Below are 12,812 nucleotides of genomic sequence, written 5' to 3'. Positions count from 1 at the left end.
TTATAAACACCACTATTAGCAGTTCTGAGTTAATTATTGGTGATTATGATTTCTTAAACTACTGTGCGTAACCCAACTGCAGTAAACTTCAGCACTTCTTCACATCAGTTTAATGACAATTCACGCCATTACAGTCCCAAGGCAAATCAAATGTACACATCAACAATTTGTCTTAAAACAGACAAACCAAAGGTTACTACTCTAGATGCACCTGATGAAGTTAAACAGTCTGTCTGCAGTGCAGTCACTGGGTGCATCTGATTTGATCAGTATGAGACGGTATAAGTCTCTAGTGAGTGTTCAGTGGGCACTAGTCTTGCCCAGGAGATAAGAGTCTGTGTGTGGGGAGTTGAGGGCTCCTGTGTCTCGGTCTCTGACGCTCTGGAACACACAGTCCGCGGTGTCCGGTGACCTCCTGAGGAGGCTCTGGTGCAGGTAGCCGTTGTAGAAGTCCGCCGCCGACAGACGCTTCTTCAGCTTCACCGTCCGAAAGCCCACCCAGCCGTCCTGCAGCACACAGGAAGCACATCAAGCACACAGGAAACGCATCACTCAGATTTAGAATGATTTACTTTTGTGCTTTTTGATAACTGTATGTAAGAATTGAGTGCACTTACACTAATACTTTTACTAATGCAGTCAATCTATTTTTAAAAATTGTGTAAATGTGCCAATTACTAGAAATGAATCAGATTGCTGTATTTTCCCAACTATTAGCCGCAGTTTATACATTGATTTAGCAAAACCTATGAGGTTACTACACAGGGGCAATTAATATGGTATTAATATGGCTTTGTTCCTTTCAACTTGAATAAAACACTGTCCTGCTGACACAATGTGTCTAATATACAGAAACTTACTGTAATCACACATTTTACATTTCTACAGACAGAAAGCTCATTTTGCACGTTGAAACGCACTATGCAGGTGAAACATAGCACTAGCGGTGGACAGAGCCTACTGTACCTTACAGCGCACCGCCAGGGAGTTGGATTCCTTCTGAAAACATATGGAGCCGGGGACCGAAGACTGAAAACCTACAAAACCCAAAACATTTAGTTTGTGAGTTTCTTTTGCCACAATATGTGGTACCTGAACAACACATACATTTCCCCCTTTTTACCACACACATTATGTTCAACAAACGAAACAGTTCAACGGGTAAATAAATAGGCACCTGAGAGGGAAATATTGCACTGTCCGACAAAGTCCAACAGCTTCACAGTCTTTCCCATCCAGAGGGTTCTTAATGGAATCTGCACATCAGATAACACACACCAAATCAAATCAAAGTTAGAAACAACAGCATACAAGAAAAAAGCTGCTCTCACTCCTTACAGGTTGAATAAACGAAGTTTACAGTTTTTGCCCATTGCGCCATAACTCTACACACAAGTAAACATTACACAACACTACGAAATATACCTTTTACATCTATGTCAAATTGAAACTCTACTATCAGTACCTAAACTCTGCTATCAAAGCCTAACAATCCCTTGTCAAAATATAACTCTGGTGACAAAATGAAACACACTTGCATCATATGCATACATTTTCAGATCGGGAGGAACACACTAGTCTACTTTATATAAAACATATTTACTTGAATACCTTTTGCAAAACTTCGCTCATTGCGGCAAAACTCTAAACACACGTAAACATGACACAACACTGAGAAATATACCATTCACATCACCATTTCCAATGGCAAAACTGAGGGCTTTTTGTAGATGGCTGATTGGTGTTCAGTTTTGCAAGTAAGTGCATTCAGATGTGTATTTGAGAGGTTGCAATTACCCGATGTGTTTTGTATTTTGGATACATATGTTTAACAAACGGTACTCTGAGATTTCATTTTTGAACAAAGTGTCTTATGTATGACATAGAGAGTAGTATGCAGGACCAAGTGTGTTGCATAAAGGAGTAAGTGTGTTGCAGAATTGCAACTAGAGTGCAAAGCAGCACTTTTGTTTAAGGTATAGGTACATGTGTTTGAGATATGGCAACAAAACTTCTAGTTGTAGTCTAATCATGGGTCTATAGTGTTCAAGCAACGGGAAAAACTGTAAATCACACACATTGCGCTGGAATTAGTGCAGCTGCAATTAGTGCAGGCTCTGAAGACAGAGAGGGCCTGAGAGGGAAGCCAAAGAACTACTGCGAGTGCTAAAGGTTTTCATGTGTGTGCACCATTTTTGGAATTTCTGGACCATGCTCGGATCACTTTATCACATTCTGATATGTACAATGGCCTGATTATTCTCTTCATCTGGTGATCTTCATGTTGACACACACACACACACACACACATAAACAAACAGCATGATATGAACCGCTTCCAGACATGCCTGCTGCACTACATGTGAATCTGCGGACCCTTCGGGTGATTCAGACGTGAAGTGTACATGTGGGCATCATGTGCGTGGGTGTTGTTCCCGCATGAGCAGAATCTGTGCATGGCTGGGAGAGGGAGGGGTGGGGGCTTACAGGGGGGGCGGAATATGACGGTAGAGGCTAGTCTGGTTTTCACCATACTAAGCTCAATCTTTTAAGATTGAACATTAGTCTGGGGAGGCTGCGCTTTGTTTCTACTGCACAAGAGGCGTGATCATTGAGCATCATTCAAATGACTCCATACACTTGGATAGTCCTTCAACCAATCAGACCAATGATCCGGTGCGTCTTTTGGATGAGCTAGTTTCTGATTGGAGCCAAAGGTTCTGGCAGTAAACAGAGGAGATGGATCTGCTGGTTTCCAGCCTGAGCTGTCGGGCGAAATTCGAATTCCCCGGAAGTTCAGGCAGGTAGCGCACAGCGAATCAGAGAGGCCAACACCAGCATGTCGCAGTCAAAATGCGGACATTTCCAGTTTGGCTATTGAGACAATTGAAAGTATATAAAACGGGGTACAAATATACTGTACTCTTTTTCTGTATTTTACCGGGGGAAAAAAATATTGTTTATCCAATGCTATCAGTCATATATGAAGGTGCTGATGTGCCTGGCAAGGGACTAGTGCACTCATGACTGCAGAGCGTGTAAGTCCTACCATATATTTTTTCAAACCATTCACTAAACCAGCGGCTGTAGGGAGAGAGGTGTGTGTGTGTGTGTCTCACCCTTGAGCCGATAGCCCGGTACAAACGGTCGATCTGGTCACACGTCTGATCCTCCCACACCAGCCAGCTCATGGACACACTGATCTTAGGGGCTGAGCAACACAAAACAAGAGGGTCAACACACACACACACCCCTTAGGGGCTGAGCAACACAAAACAATAGGGCAAACACATCAATATCACACACACACACACTAATCTTAGGGGCTGAGCAACACAAAACAAGGGTGAACACATCAATAACACACACACACACACACACACACACACACACACACACACACACACACACACACACACACACACACACACACACACACACACACACACACACACACACACACACACACACACACACACACACACACACACACACACACACACACACACACACACACACACACACACACGGCCCTGCAACACTGCCCTGCCCTGCCCTAAATAACCTCTGATAAAATAACCTTTATTTTAGGGTCTGAAAAGGCTCTTACCAAAGGTTGCACCTTCCTTAGCTTGCTCCTTCCGCTCGGAGATTCTCTCCGGAAGGTTCTCTAGTGTATCCATTAACTGTGCAAATGAATGCAAAGTGGATAATCAGCATTTTACAATTACAGACAATGGCCGGGTTTCCCAGATTCGTTAAGAAGCTCTTTAGTACTAAGAACTTCTTAGGAGCGCTCTAAGAACATTCTAAGAACGCTCCTAAGAAGTTCTTAGCACTTAAGAGCTTCTTAACAAATCTGGGAAACCCAGCCAATCACTCTTCATGCATTTTGAGATTTAATTATCTCAATGGGATATCACCTGGTAAAATAAAGGATAAAAACACAATGTGCCTTTACCATTCTGGCTCCCATAGCGGCTAGCGTCTGGCCCAGCTCATCAGCGGTGCAGTGGGCCGGCACCTCACACACCTGCTGCTGCAGGAGGGGCCCCACGTCAAACCTGCAAACCAGTGCAGCACATGCTAAAGATACAGGCTGGGATTCTGCTATTGTGTGTGTGTGTGTGTGTGTGTGTGTGTGTGTGTGTGTGTGTGTGTGTGTGTGTGTGTGTGCTGCAGGAGGGGCCCCACGTCAAACCTGCAAACCAGTGCAGCACATGCTAAAGATACAGGCTGGGATTCTGCTATTGTGTGTGTGTGTGTGTGTGTGTGTGTGTGTGTGTGTGTGTGTGTGTGTGTGCTGCAGGAGGGGCCCCACGTCAAACCTGCAAACCAGTGCAACACACGCTAAAGATACAGGCTGGGATTCTGCTATTGTGTGTGTGTGTGTGTGTGTGTGTGTGTGTGTGTGTGTGTGCTGCAGGAGGGGCCCCACGTCAAACCTGCAAACAGTGCAGCACATGCTAAAGATACAGGCTGGGATTCTGCTATTGTGTGTGTGTGTGTGTGTGTGTGTGTGTGTGTGTGTGTGCTGCAGGAGAGGCCCCACGTCAAACCTGCAAACAGTGCAGCACATGCTAAAGATACAGGCTGGGATTCTGCTATTGTGTGTGTGTGTGTGTGTGTGTGTGTGTGTGTGTGTGTGTGTGTGTGTGTGCTGCAGGAGGGGCCCCACGTCAAACCTGCAAACCAGTGCAACACACGCTAAAGATACAGGCTGGGATTCTGCTATTGTGTGTGTGTGTGTGTGTGTGTGTGTGTGTGTGCTGCAGGAGAGGGCCCACGTCAAACCTGCAAACAGTGCAGCACATGCTAAAGATACAGGCTGGGATTCTGCTATTGTGTGTGTGTGTGTGTGTGTGTGTGTGTGTGTGTGTGTGTGTGTGTGTGTGTGTGTGTGTGTGTGTGTGTGTGTGTGTGTGTGTGTGTGTGTGTGTGTGTGTGCTGCAGGAGAGGGCCCACGTCAAACCTGCAAACCAGTGCAGCACATGCTAAAGATACAGGCTGGGATTCTGCTATTGTGTGTGTGTGTGTGTGTGTGTGTGTGTGTGTGTGTGTGTGTGTGTGTGTGTGTGTGTGTGTGTGTGTGTGCTGCAGGAGGGGCCCCACGTCAAACCTGCAAACCAGTGCAACACACGCTAAAGATACAGGCTGGGATTCTGCTATTGTGTGTGTGTGTGTGTGTGTGTGTGTGTGTGTGTGTGCTGCAGGAGGGGCCCCACGTCAAACCTGCAAACAGTGCAGCACATGCTAAAGATACAGGCTGGGATTCTGCTATTGTGTGTGTGTGTGTGTGTGTGTGTGTGTGCTGCAGGAGGGGCCCCACGTCAAACCTGCAAACAGTGCAGCACATGCTAAAGATACAGGCTGGGATTCTGCTATTGTGTGTGTGTGTGTGTGTGTGTGTGTGTGTGTGTGTGTGTGTGTGTGCTGCAGGAGGGGCCCCACGTCAAACCTGCAAACCAGTGCAACACACGCTAAAGATACAGGCTGGGATTCTGCTATTGTGTGTGTGTGTGTGTGTGTGTGTGTGTGTGTGTGTGTGCTGCAGGAGAGGGCCCACGTCAAACCTGCAAACAGTGCAGCACATGCTAAAGATACAGGCTGGGATTCTGCTATTGTGTGTGTGTGTGTGTGTGTGTGTGTGTGTGTGTGTGTGTGTGTGTGTGCTGCAGGAGGGGCCCCACGTCAAACCTGCAAACCAGTGCAACACACGCTAAAGATACAGGCTGGGATTCTGCTATTGTGTGTGTGTGTGTGTGTGTGTGTGTGTGTGTGTGTGTGTGCTGCAGGAGAGGGCCCACGTCAAACCTGCAAACCAGTGCAGCACATCCTAAAGATACAGGCTGGGATTCTGCTATTGTGTGTGTGTGTGTGTGTGTGTGTGTGTGTGTGTGTGTGTGTGTGTGTGTGTGTGTGTGTGTGTGTGTGTGTGTGTGTGTGTGTGTGTGTGTGTGTGTGTGTGTGTGTGTGTGTGTGTGTGTGTGTGTGCTGCAGGAGAGGGCCCACGTCAAACCTGCAAACCAGTGCAGCACATCCTAAAGATACAGGCTGGGATTCTGCTGTTCCAGCACTTCTGTTAAGTCCAAAATAATAATTAGGAATCTAATTACACCCTCCTGCTGGGGTAACCTGGAGACCAGAGTCTCGTCTTCGCAGAAAGTCTGGCCTAGCTCCAAACTTAAATGTAATCGCTCTTGGGAACGGCCTCTGTTCGCTGATTGGGCGGAGATGCACTTGCCGGAGTAAACACAGCTGAATCAATCTTTACCAGACGGAGTCTGAAGAGAGATGTAAATGAGCGGAAGTGCGTAGTGAGGCGGGGGCCAGGCTACTGCTGGGGCAGTTTATGGGTCGAAATATGGATTTATGGGTCGCAATCTCTGCTTCTTCACAAAGCACCTGCATGGTGCACACATCAAGTACTAAAGTGACCAAGACAACACATGAGGGAGTACAACCAACCCATCCTAATGTTACCCATCCAGAGGTTAAAAAGCCTAGCAGGAGGTACATAGAGAGAGAGAGAGAGAGAGAGAGAGAGAGAGAGAGAGAGAGAGAGAGAGAGAGAATGAGAAGGAGAGTGGGGGAGAGAGACAGATAGAGAGAGAGAATGGTAAACATCAGGACTCCTCTGCTGTGTCTCTGCGTGTGTGTGTGTGTGTGTGCGTGTGTGTGTGTGTGTGTACCTGAGGGGTCGGATCTGCATGATGGAGACTCCGGTCAGAGTGTCCCCCTGCAGGACAGTGTGGAAGACGGGGGCCGGACCCCTCCAGCGAGGCAGCAGACTGGGGTGCACGTTCAGGATCCCACTGAAGCACACACACACACACACGCACACACACACACACACAACATAACATGGCTACATCAGTTTAGCTAATCTACAGACTTTGTGCACACAAATCGCTGCACAGATTTAGATAAGATACGCACATTCATGTGGTGAACAAAATCCTTTGAACACACACCCATACACGCACACACACCCATACACACACCACTTGGCTTAAGTCATAGCATCTAGCCTAATATTATCATTAATATGATGATGATTAATATTATCATTCATTATAATAACATGCATTCACTCTGTGGACTCAAGTCCGATGGCGCCAAACAGACTCGTTCATAACTTACTGTGGAAACTGCTTGATCAGTTTCTCTTTCAGCAGGCATCCGAATGACACTACAACTGCAACGTCAAACCGTCCATCGACATCCACGTTGGGCCAGTCGTGAACTTTGAGTTGGTGTTTGTGGGCATATCCCCACACTGGGGCGGAATCTGACAAAGTCACAACTTCCAGCGTGTCCACAACCCTCTCCTTTGATTCTATGCTAAATTACAACCCGAAAAAAAGAGATGCATGAGGTAAGGATGTTAGCTGGAAACTAACATGGCTTTGGTGTGTAAATGTAGGTAGATATTTTGACAATTACAGGTACTGCAACGTTTGTGTTTCTGAAGCTGGAAACCGAAAGCCTTTACCTTGAAGCGTGGAGAAGTTTTAAAGACTCCACCGCGAAATCGTCGCTTCCGAAGAATAGTACTCTCCATGGAGGTTTTGAAGTTGTGTGTGTGTAGTTGCATTGAAATGGGTGGTTACTGTCACGAAGTCTTTGAGCACAAGGTTTGAACTCTCTCTTGTAAGAATGACTGCAAAAGGCATACAATATCCTAAGCCCACTCGCCCTAACATTACAATAATTCAAAGTCCACATGTTGCTGTAATAAAATGAAGTGCACTGGCTTCCATCTCAGGCAAGCCTAGCTTTATCTGACATGTCCATAGCAGGAACAGCTACTTATGCCGTCAAAGTGTGACTCGTCAAAACGTCGTTACCAATCCATAACATGTCTTGGTTTTTACATTAATTACGGCAACGTTGTGCAGCTAAAAACTCGTGATACAGAGATAATGTAAGAGGTTTAAGTTCAGCACCACCTTTCAAAGGACGCCGCCATGTTTTCTTATGACACATGACAGACTTCCGGTCCGCACTTAAAATGTGTCGCTTTGAAAGTTGTGATGTAAATCGTTCCTATGTAGACAGATAACAGTATAAGTAGGCTAACACCTCTTGCCTATATTGTGATAATTTATATCCCTAATATCTATCTTTAGTATTTTGCATTTTCTATGCCTATCAAAATAATTAGTTTTGTTTAGCTAACTTGCATTGTATGACCATTATTTTATATTCTGGTTAGTAGGCCTTATTCTTGCAGTGTTGATCTCTGAACATTGAATGACTCATAGACAGGGATAGGCAAAAATACATCAAAGTGTATTTTTTGAATACCAAATAACCAGAGTGTCAAAGATAAACTACAAAATACAGTATGCATGTATCAAGAAAAAAATACTGTACTTTGAAAATACTAAATATACACTTTGAATGGAGCATGAAATCAGTATGCAAGTCCTACATATCCCATTGATCATCAGCACACTGACTCTGTTAAGTGGGCATTGTTTCATGGCAACAGCTGTCCTCCGTCTATGAGACATAAACCTCCAAATAGTCTAAGTCAATAGATCAGATATGCTGACGTATATTGTAGAAATGTACGCACATCTATAAAAAAATAGCCATAACTCCCAGACTTGGTAAACCCAGCCCGATCTGCCAGAGATTTGATTTCGCCCTGCAGCTCAGGCTGGAAACCTCCACATTTTTCTATCCTGTTTCTGTTACAAATCTGCGGAGACCAATCACAAACTGGCTTATCCACCTGGTGCACCCAGATCATTGGTCTGATTGGTTGAAGGACTGTCCAAATGTGTGTATAGAGTCATTTGAACTATGCCCATTGATCCCGCCTCTTGTGCAGCAGAAAATACAGAGCAGATTCCTCAGTTCAATCTTAAAAGATTGAGATTGGTCTGGTGATAGCCAGGCTACATACCCTCCTTAACACAGCCAATAAAAAACAATGCAATCAAATTCTCCTGCTGCTTTGATGAAGATCGCCTCTGGGTCATTCACCTCGCTCAACTCTATCCACTCCTGCCATAAAAGAATAAAATTCCTCTCGCTCACTCACTCGTTAAACAAGCAAACATCTCAGCCCTCAACCCCCCCCACACACATACACAGGTACGTGACCGGCAGGGCAGAAAGTCTTTTCCCTCACCCGATTTCTGTTTGACTCGCGTAGCGAGGCTGTCCAAACAATAAGGCACTCAGTTCCCATGGTCAAAGACCTCACCCGCTGCATGGGTGAGACAACCATTGCACACGTTTACTGACAATGATTATCCAAAAGTCTGTCATTTGATTCAGGTTAATGTTCTGTGAAGGCATCACTTTGCTCAGCAACAACATTCAGTTGGATAAAAGTAGCCCTCAAGTCAGTCATTATCATAGTAGTATGTAGTAACTATGTGGTAATAGACTGCAGTGTTCTCGGTTTCCTAACCTTGCTGTAAAATGGCCTAGTAAGCAGAAGGAGCACATTTAATGACCACATTTCATAATAAAAACAGGTGAGAATGATACAGCCCAATCCCCACCCACCTGAACTTTGGCTGTCGTGAGCGGAGGTGTGTTCACACACACACACACACACACAGTACACCATCTTCACACACTCATTTCCTCCTCAAGTGCATTCTCCCTCAGACCCTCCACATCTCAGGTGAGTCCCTGACTCTTCAGCTTCATCACCCTCACCTCCACACAGACTCTGCTCTGCTCTCTGCTCTCTGAGATTGTATGCATAGCCAGCTGGGCCTTCAGCAGTAGCCTGTACTGGACATTTTCTATGGTTAGTAACAACAGAATCTCTGTTGTATCTGACGTCAGATGAGACACCTTTTCACTTTCTGAGTGATTCTCGTCACATGATTAATTGTCTTGTTTTTTTTCCTATACGCTATTTCGCCATGCTACTTCCCTTGCATTGATGGAGAGTATTATCCTTGGTGAGGATGTAGTGTAGTTGAGTCCTGGTAGGATGTACTGTACTGGTCTAGTTGAGTCCTTGTTGGGATGTAGTCGACTCTAGTTGAGTCCTTGTTGGGATGTAGTCTACTCTAGTTGAGTCTATGTTGGGATGTACTCTAGTTGAGTCCTTGTTGGGCTAGTTGAGTCCTTGTTGGGGATGTAGTCTAGTTGAGTCCTTGCCGGGGATGTACTCTAGTTGAGTCCTTGTTGGGGATGTACAGTACTCTAGTTGAGTCCTTGTTGGGCTGTAGTCGACTCTAGTTGAGTCCTTGTTGGGATGTAGTCGACTCTAGTTGAGTCTATGTTGGGATGTACTCTAGTTGAGTCCTTGTTGGGCTAGTTGAGTCCTTGTTGGGGATGTAGTCTAGTTGAGTCCTTGCCGGGGATGTACTCTAGTTGAGTCCTTGTTGGGGATGTACAGTACTCTAGTTGAGTCCTTGTTGGGCTGTAGTCGACTCTAGTTGAGTCCTTGTTGGGATGTAGTCGACTCTAGTTGAGTCCTTGTTGGGGATGTACTCTAGTTGAGTCCTTGTTGGGGATGTACTCTAGTTGAGTCCTGCTGGGAATTTGAGGCCAGGGATGCTGGAGTGTCCCCTGGAGTGTTTATGACTCAGGATAATAACAGGAAAGATTTTAAGCTTAGCTCTCACTGCAGCTACACAGATGAAGAGGAGTGTGTGTGTGTGTGTGTGTGTGTGTGGGGTGTGATAAAGATAAAAAGGAAAGCAATAGGAACAGAGAGTGGAGAGGAGAAAAGAGAGAGCAACAGTAGGAACAGAGAGAGGAGAGGAAAGGAGAGAGGAGAGAGTGGAGGAACAAAGAGAGAGGAGAGTAGAACATGGATCTAATGTTTTTGATAGTCACTGTGGAGATTACCATGCCCGGAGGCTGGCTGGGTTACACCCATGTGTGTGTGTGTGAGTGTGTGTGTGTGTGTGTGTGTGTGTGTGTGTGTGTGTGTGTGTGTGTGTGTGTGTGTGTGTGTGTGTGTGAGAGAGAGAGAGAGAATGTGTGTTTGTGTGTGTGTGTGTGTGTGTGTGTGTGTGTGTGTGTGTGTGTGTGTGTGTGTGTGTGTGTGTGTGTGTGTGTGTTTGCATGATTCAGGAGGAGCACAGGAGAGGCAGCAACCACAACGATGTGGAGAATGAAAATGGGAAACAGTAAGGTAGAGAAAAAGGGGAGAGACAGTGAAACTGAAGAGACAGCTGGAAAGAAGAAAACAAGAGAAATATAAAAGAACGAGGAAAAAAGATGAGAGAAAGAGCAAGCAAAGACAGGAGAAGAGAAAAGAGGAGGAAAGAGAATGATTAAAGAGTGAAAGAAGACAAGCAAAGACAGGAGAAGTGAAAGGCAGAGCTGATAGAGGGGGATGAACAGTGGCTGGAGAAAGAGAAAGAGAAAGAGATCGTCTTGTCTGCACAGGCACAGACTCAGACACGTCCCTGCACAGCTGCTCTGTGTTCAGTTACATCATGCTTGAAAACACACACACACACACACACACAGAGAGAGAGAGAGAGAGACACACACACTAATGATCAAAACTCATCCCAGCTCGGCTGAGGTGGGGCCACAGGCGGAGTTCTCCACAGAGCTACAGAACATAGAACACATCAGCGTGCTGGGGACTAAACACGTTCTAGAACGTTCTAACAAGCCACAGGGCAGTGCTGTTTCAATCTGATGATCTGTCCCACCATCACACGGCACAGGGGATGTTTGAGCTCTGTGTAATGTTTTCTTTTAAAGGTTAGAGGAGTCTTTACCTGTCGGGAATGATGAGTCTATTATGGGTGCCACTGTGTCTCATCTTGCATGGTAAGTCTGTCAGTCAATTTCATAATGAAATAAATAAAATAGATTGTTTCATGAGCCTCTTTTTAATGCACTTTGAGGTGTTTATTTTGTTCGACAGTTTTGGGAAAATGAATTAGTTTGGAGATTTGTTGTAGTTGTATTTAAATATAAATATAAATATAAATATAAATGATATTGCATTTTAAACCTGAGAATAAACCTGAGTTGTGTGGTACTTTTGAGCTTGCGGTTCTCACCTGTGTGTGTACCCATAGGTGCAGTTCTCACCTGTGGCTTGTGTGTTTCCATAGGGGCAAATGCCTTCATGATCCACAACACCGTCGAGAGCCTCTGTCTCCAGGACTCCCCGGCCGGCAAAGCTGTCACTCTCCGAAAGTGTAACCTTGACAACGACCTCCAGCAGTGGGTGTGGCGGGAGCAGCGCTTCTTGCGGAACGTCGGAACGCAGCGGTGCCTCTCGGCGTTCCACGCGCGTCCGGTTCTCTCCGTGGAATGTGACGGCGGGGAGTACCTGGAGTGGAGCTGTGAGAACCACCGGCTCCTCAGCCTGAACCGCAGCCTGGAGCTGAGTGCGGAGAAGGGCCGAGTCAGGCTCACCCCTGGGGGCCCCAACTCCAGGTGGAAGTCCCCGGATCTGGGAGACATCTGCCAGGAGAGGCTCAGTGAGTAGACGAGCGCCAGCCAAGCTGGAGATGGTTACTGTAATTTTCACCAATGTGCTGCTGTGCTTACAACATGAGCTGGGTGAAGAGCCAAGCTACTGGGAGCCTGGAACAGGAAGCAGGAAGATATGCAGAGAGGGGGATCCAGCCTAGACACATGCAGACAGAATAGAATAGAATAGAATAGGAGAACAGAATAGAATAGAATAGAATAGATCTTTATTGTCATTGTCAGAGGTACAGCGAAATTTAAAGCGCTCTCCAGTTAGTGCATCATTAAAAAAAAAGGAATATAAATAAATCTGAAAAAATAATAAATAACTTAAGTGCTAGTGTTAACAAAAAAAATAGACACATATAACATCTTTAGCAGCA

The 12,812-nt window shown here is 45.6% G+C and overlaps 2 protein-coding genes across 2 annotated transcripts in view; one reads left to right on the top strand and one right to left on the bottom strand.

Annotated features, from left to right (window-relative positions):
- Positions 1-93: 93 nt before the first annotated feature.
- On the bottom strand, positions 94-8,159 carry mtfmt (mitochondrial methionyl-tRNA formyltransferase). The gene is made up of 9 exons (XM_062523947.1): positions 7,496-8,159; positions 7,144-7,344; positions 6,693-6,815; positions 3,962-4,064; positions 3,611-3,686; positions 3,120-3,211; positions 1,178-1,256; positions 967-1,037; positions 94-507 (listed from the first exon to the last, which is right to left on the bottom strand). The coding sequence occupies exons 1-9, from the start codon at positions 7,726-7,728 to the stop codon at positions 301-303; spliced, it is 1,185 nt and encodes a 394-aa protein (XP_062379931.1). The 5' UTR covers positions 7,729-8,159; the 3' UTR covers positions 94-300.
- A 1,413-nt stretch (positions 8,160-9,572) lies between these two features.
- The window catches only part of si:cabz01068815.1 (solute carrier family 51 subunit beta), an 8,424-nt gene continuing 5,184 nt past the window's right edge, over positions 9,573-12,812 (top strand). The window contains exons 1-3 of the mRNA XM_062523948.1: positions 9,573-9,649; positions 11,707-11,775; positions 12,066-12,437. Coding sequence (XP_062379932.1) covers positions 11,733-11,775; positions 12,066-12,437 — 415 coding nt within the window. The 5' untranslated portion in view covers positions 9,573-9,649; positions 11,707-11,732. The remainder of the gene's footprint in view (positions 9,650-11,706; positions 11,776-12,065; positions 12,438-12,812) is intronic.

Source organism: Sardina pilchardus, chromosome 21, assembly GCF_963854185.1.
Source record: "Sardina pilchardus chromosome 21, fSarPil1.1, whole genome shotgun sequence".
In the NCBI taxonomy this organism is placed as follows: domain Eukaryota; kingdom Metazoa; phylum Chordata; class Actinopteri; order Clupeiformes; family Clupeidae; genus Sardina; species Sardina pilchardus.
The sequence above is the reverse complement of the archived record's forward strand: the minus strand, read 5'-3'. Positions and strand labels throughout refer to the sequence as shown.

Excerpts from the sequence above, each read along its gene's own strand:
- mtfmt (XM_062523947.1), bottom strand. The coding sequence starts at position 7,728 with ATGTGGACTTTGAATTATTGTAATGTTAGGGCGAGTGGGCTTAGGATA. Across the intron at positions 1,257-3,119 it reads ACCGGGCTATCGGCTCAAGG|ATTCCATTAAGAACCCTCTG; the intron begins GTGAGACACACA and ends TCTGATGTGCAG. Across the intron at positions 508-966 it reads CCCTGGCGGTGCGCTGTAAG|GACGGCTGGGTGGGCTTTCG; the intron begins GTACAGTAGGCT and ends TGTGTGCTGCAG.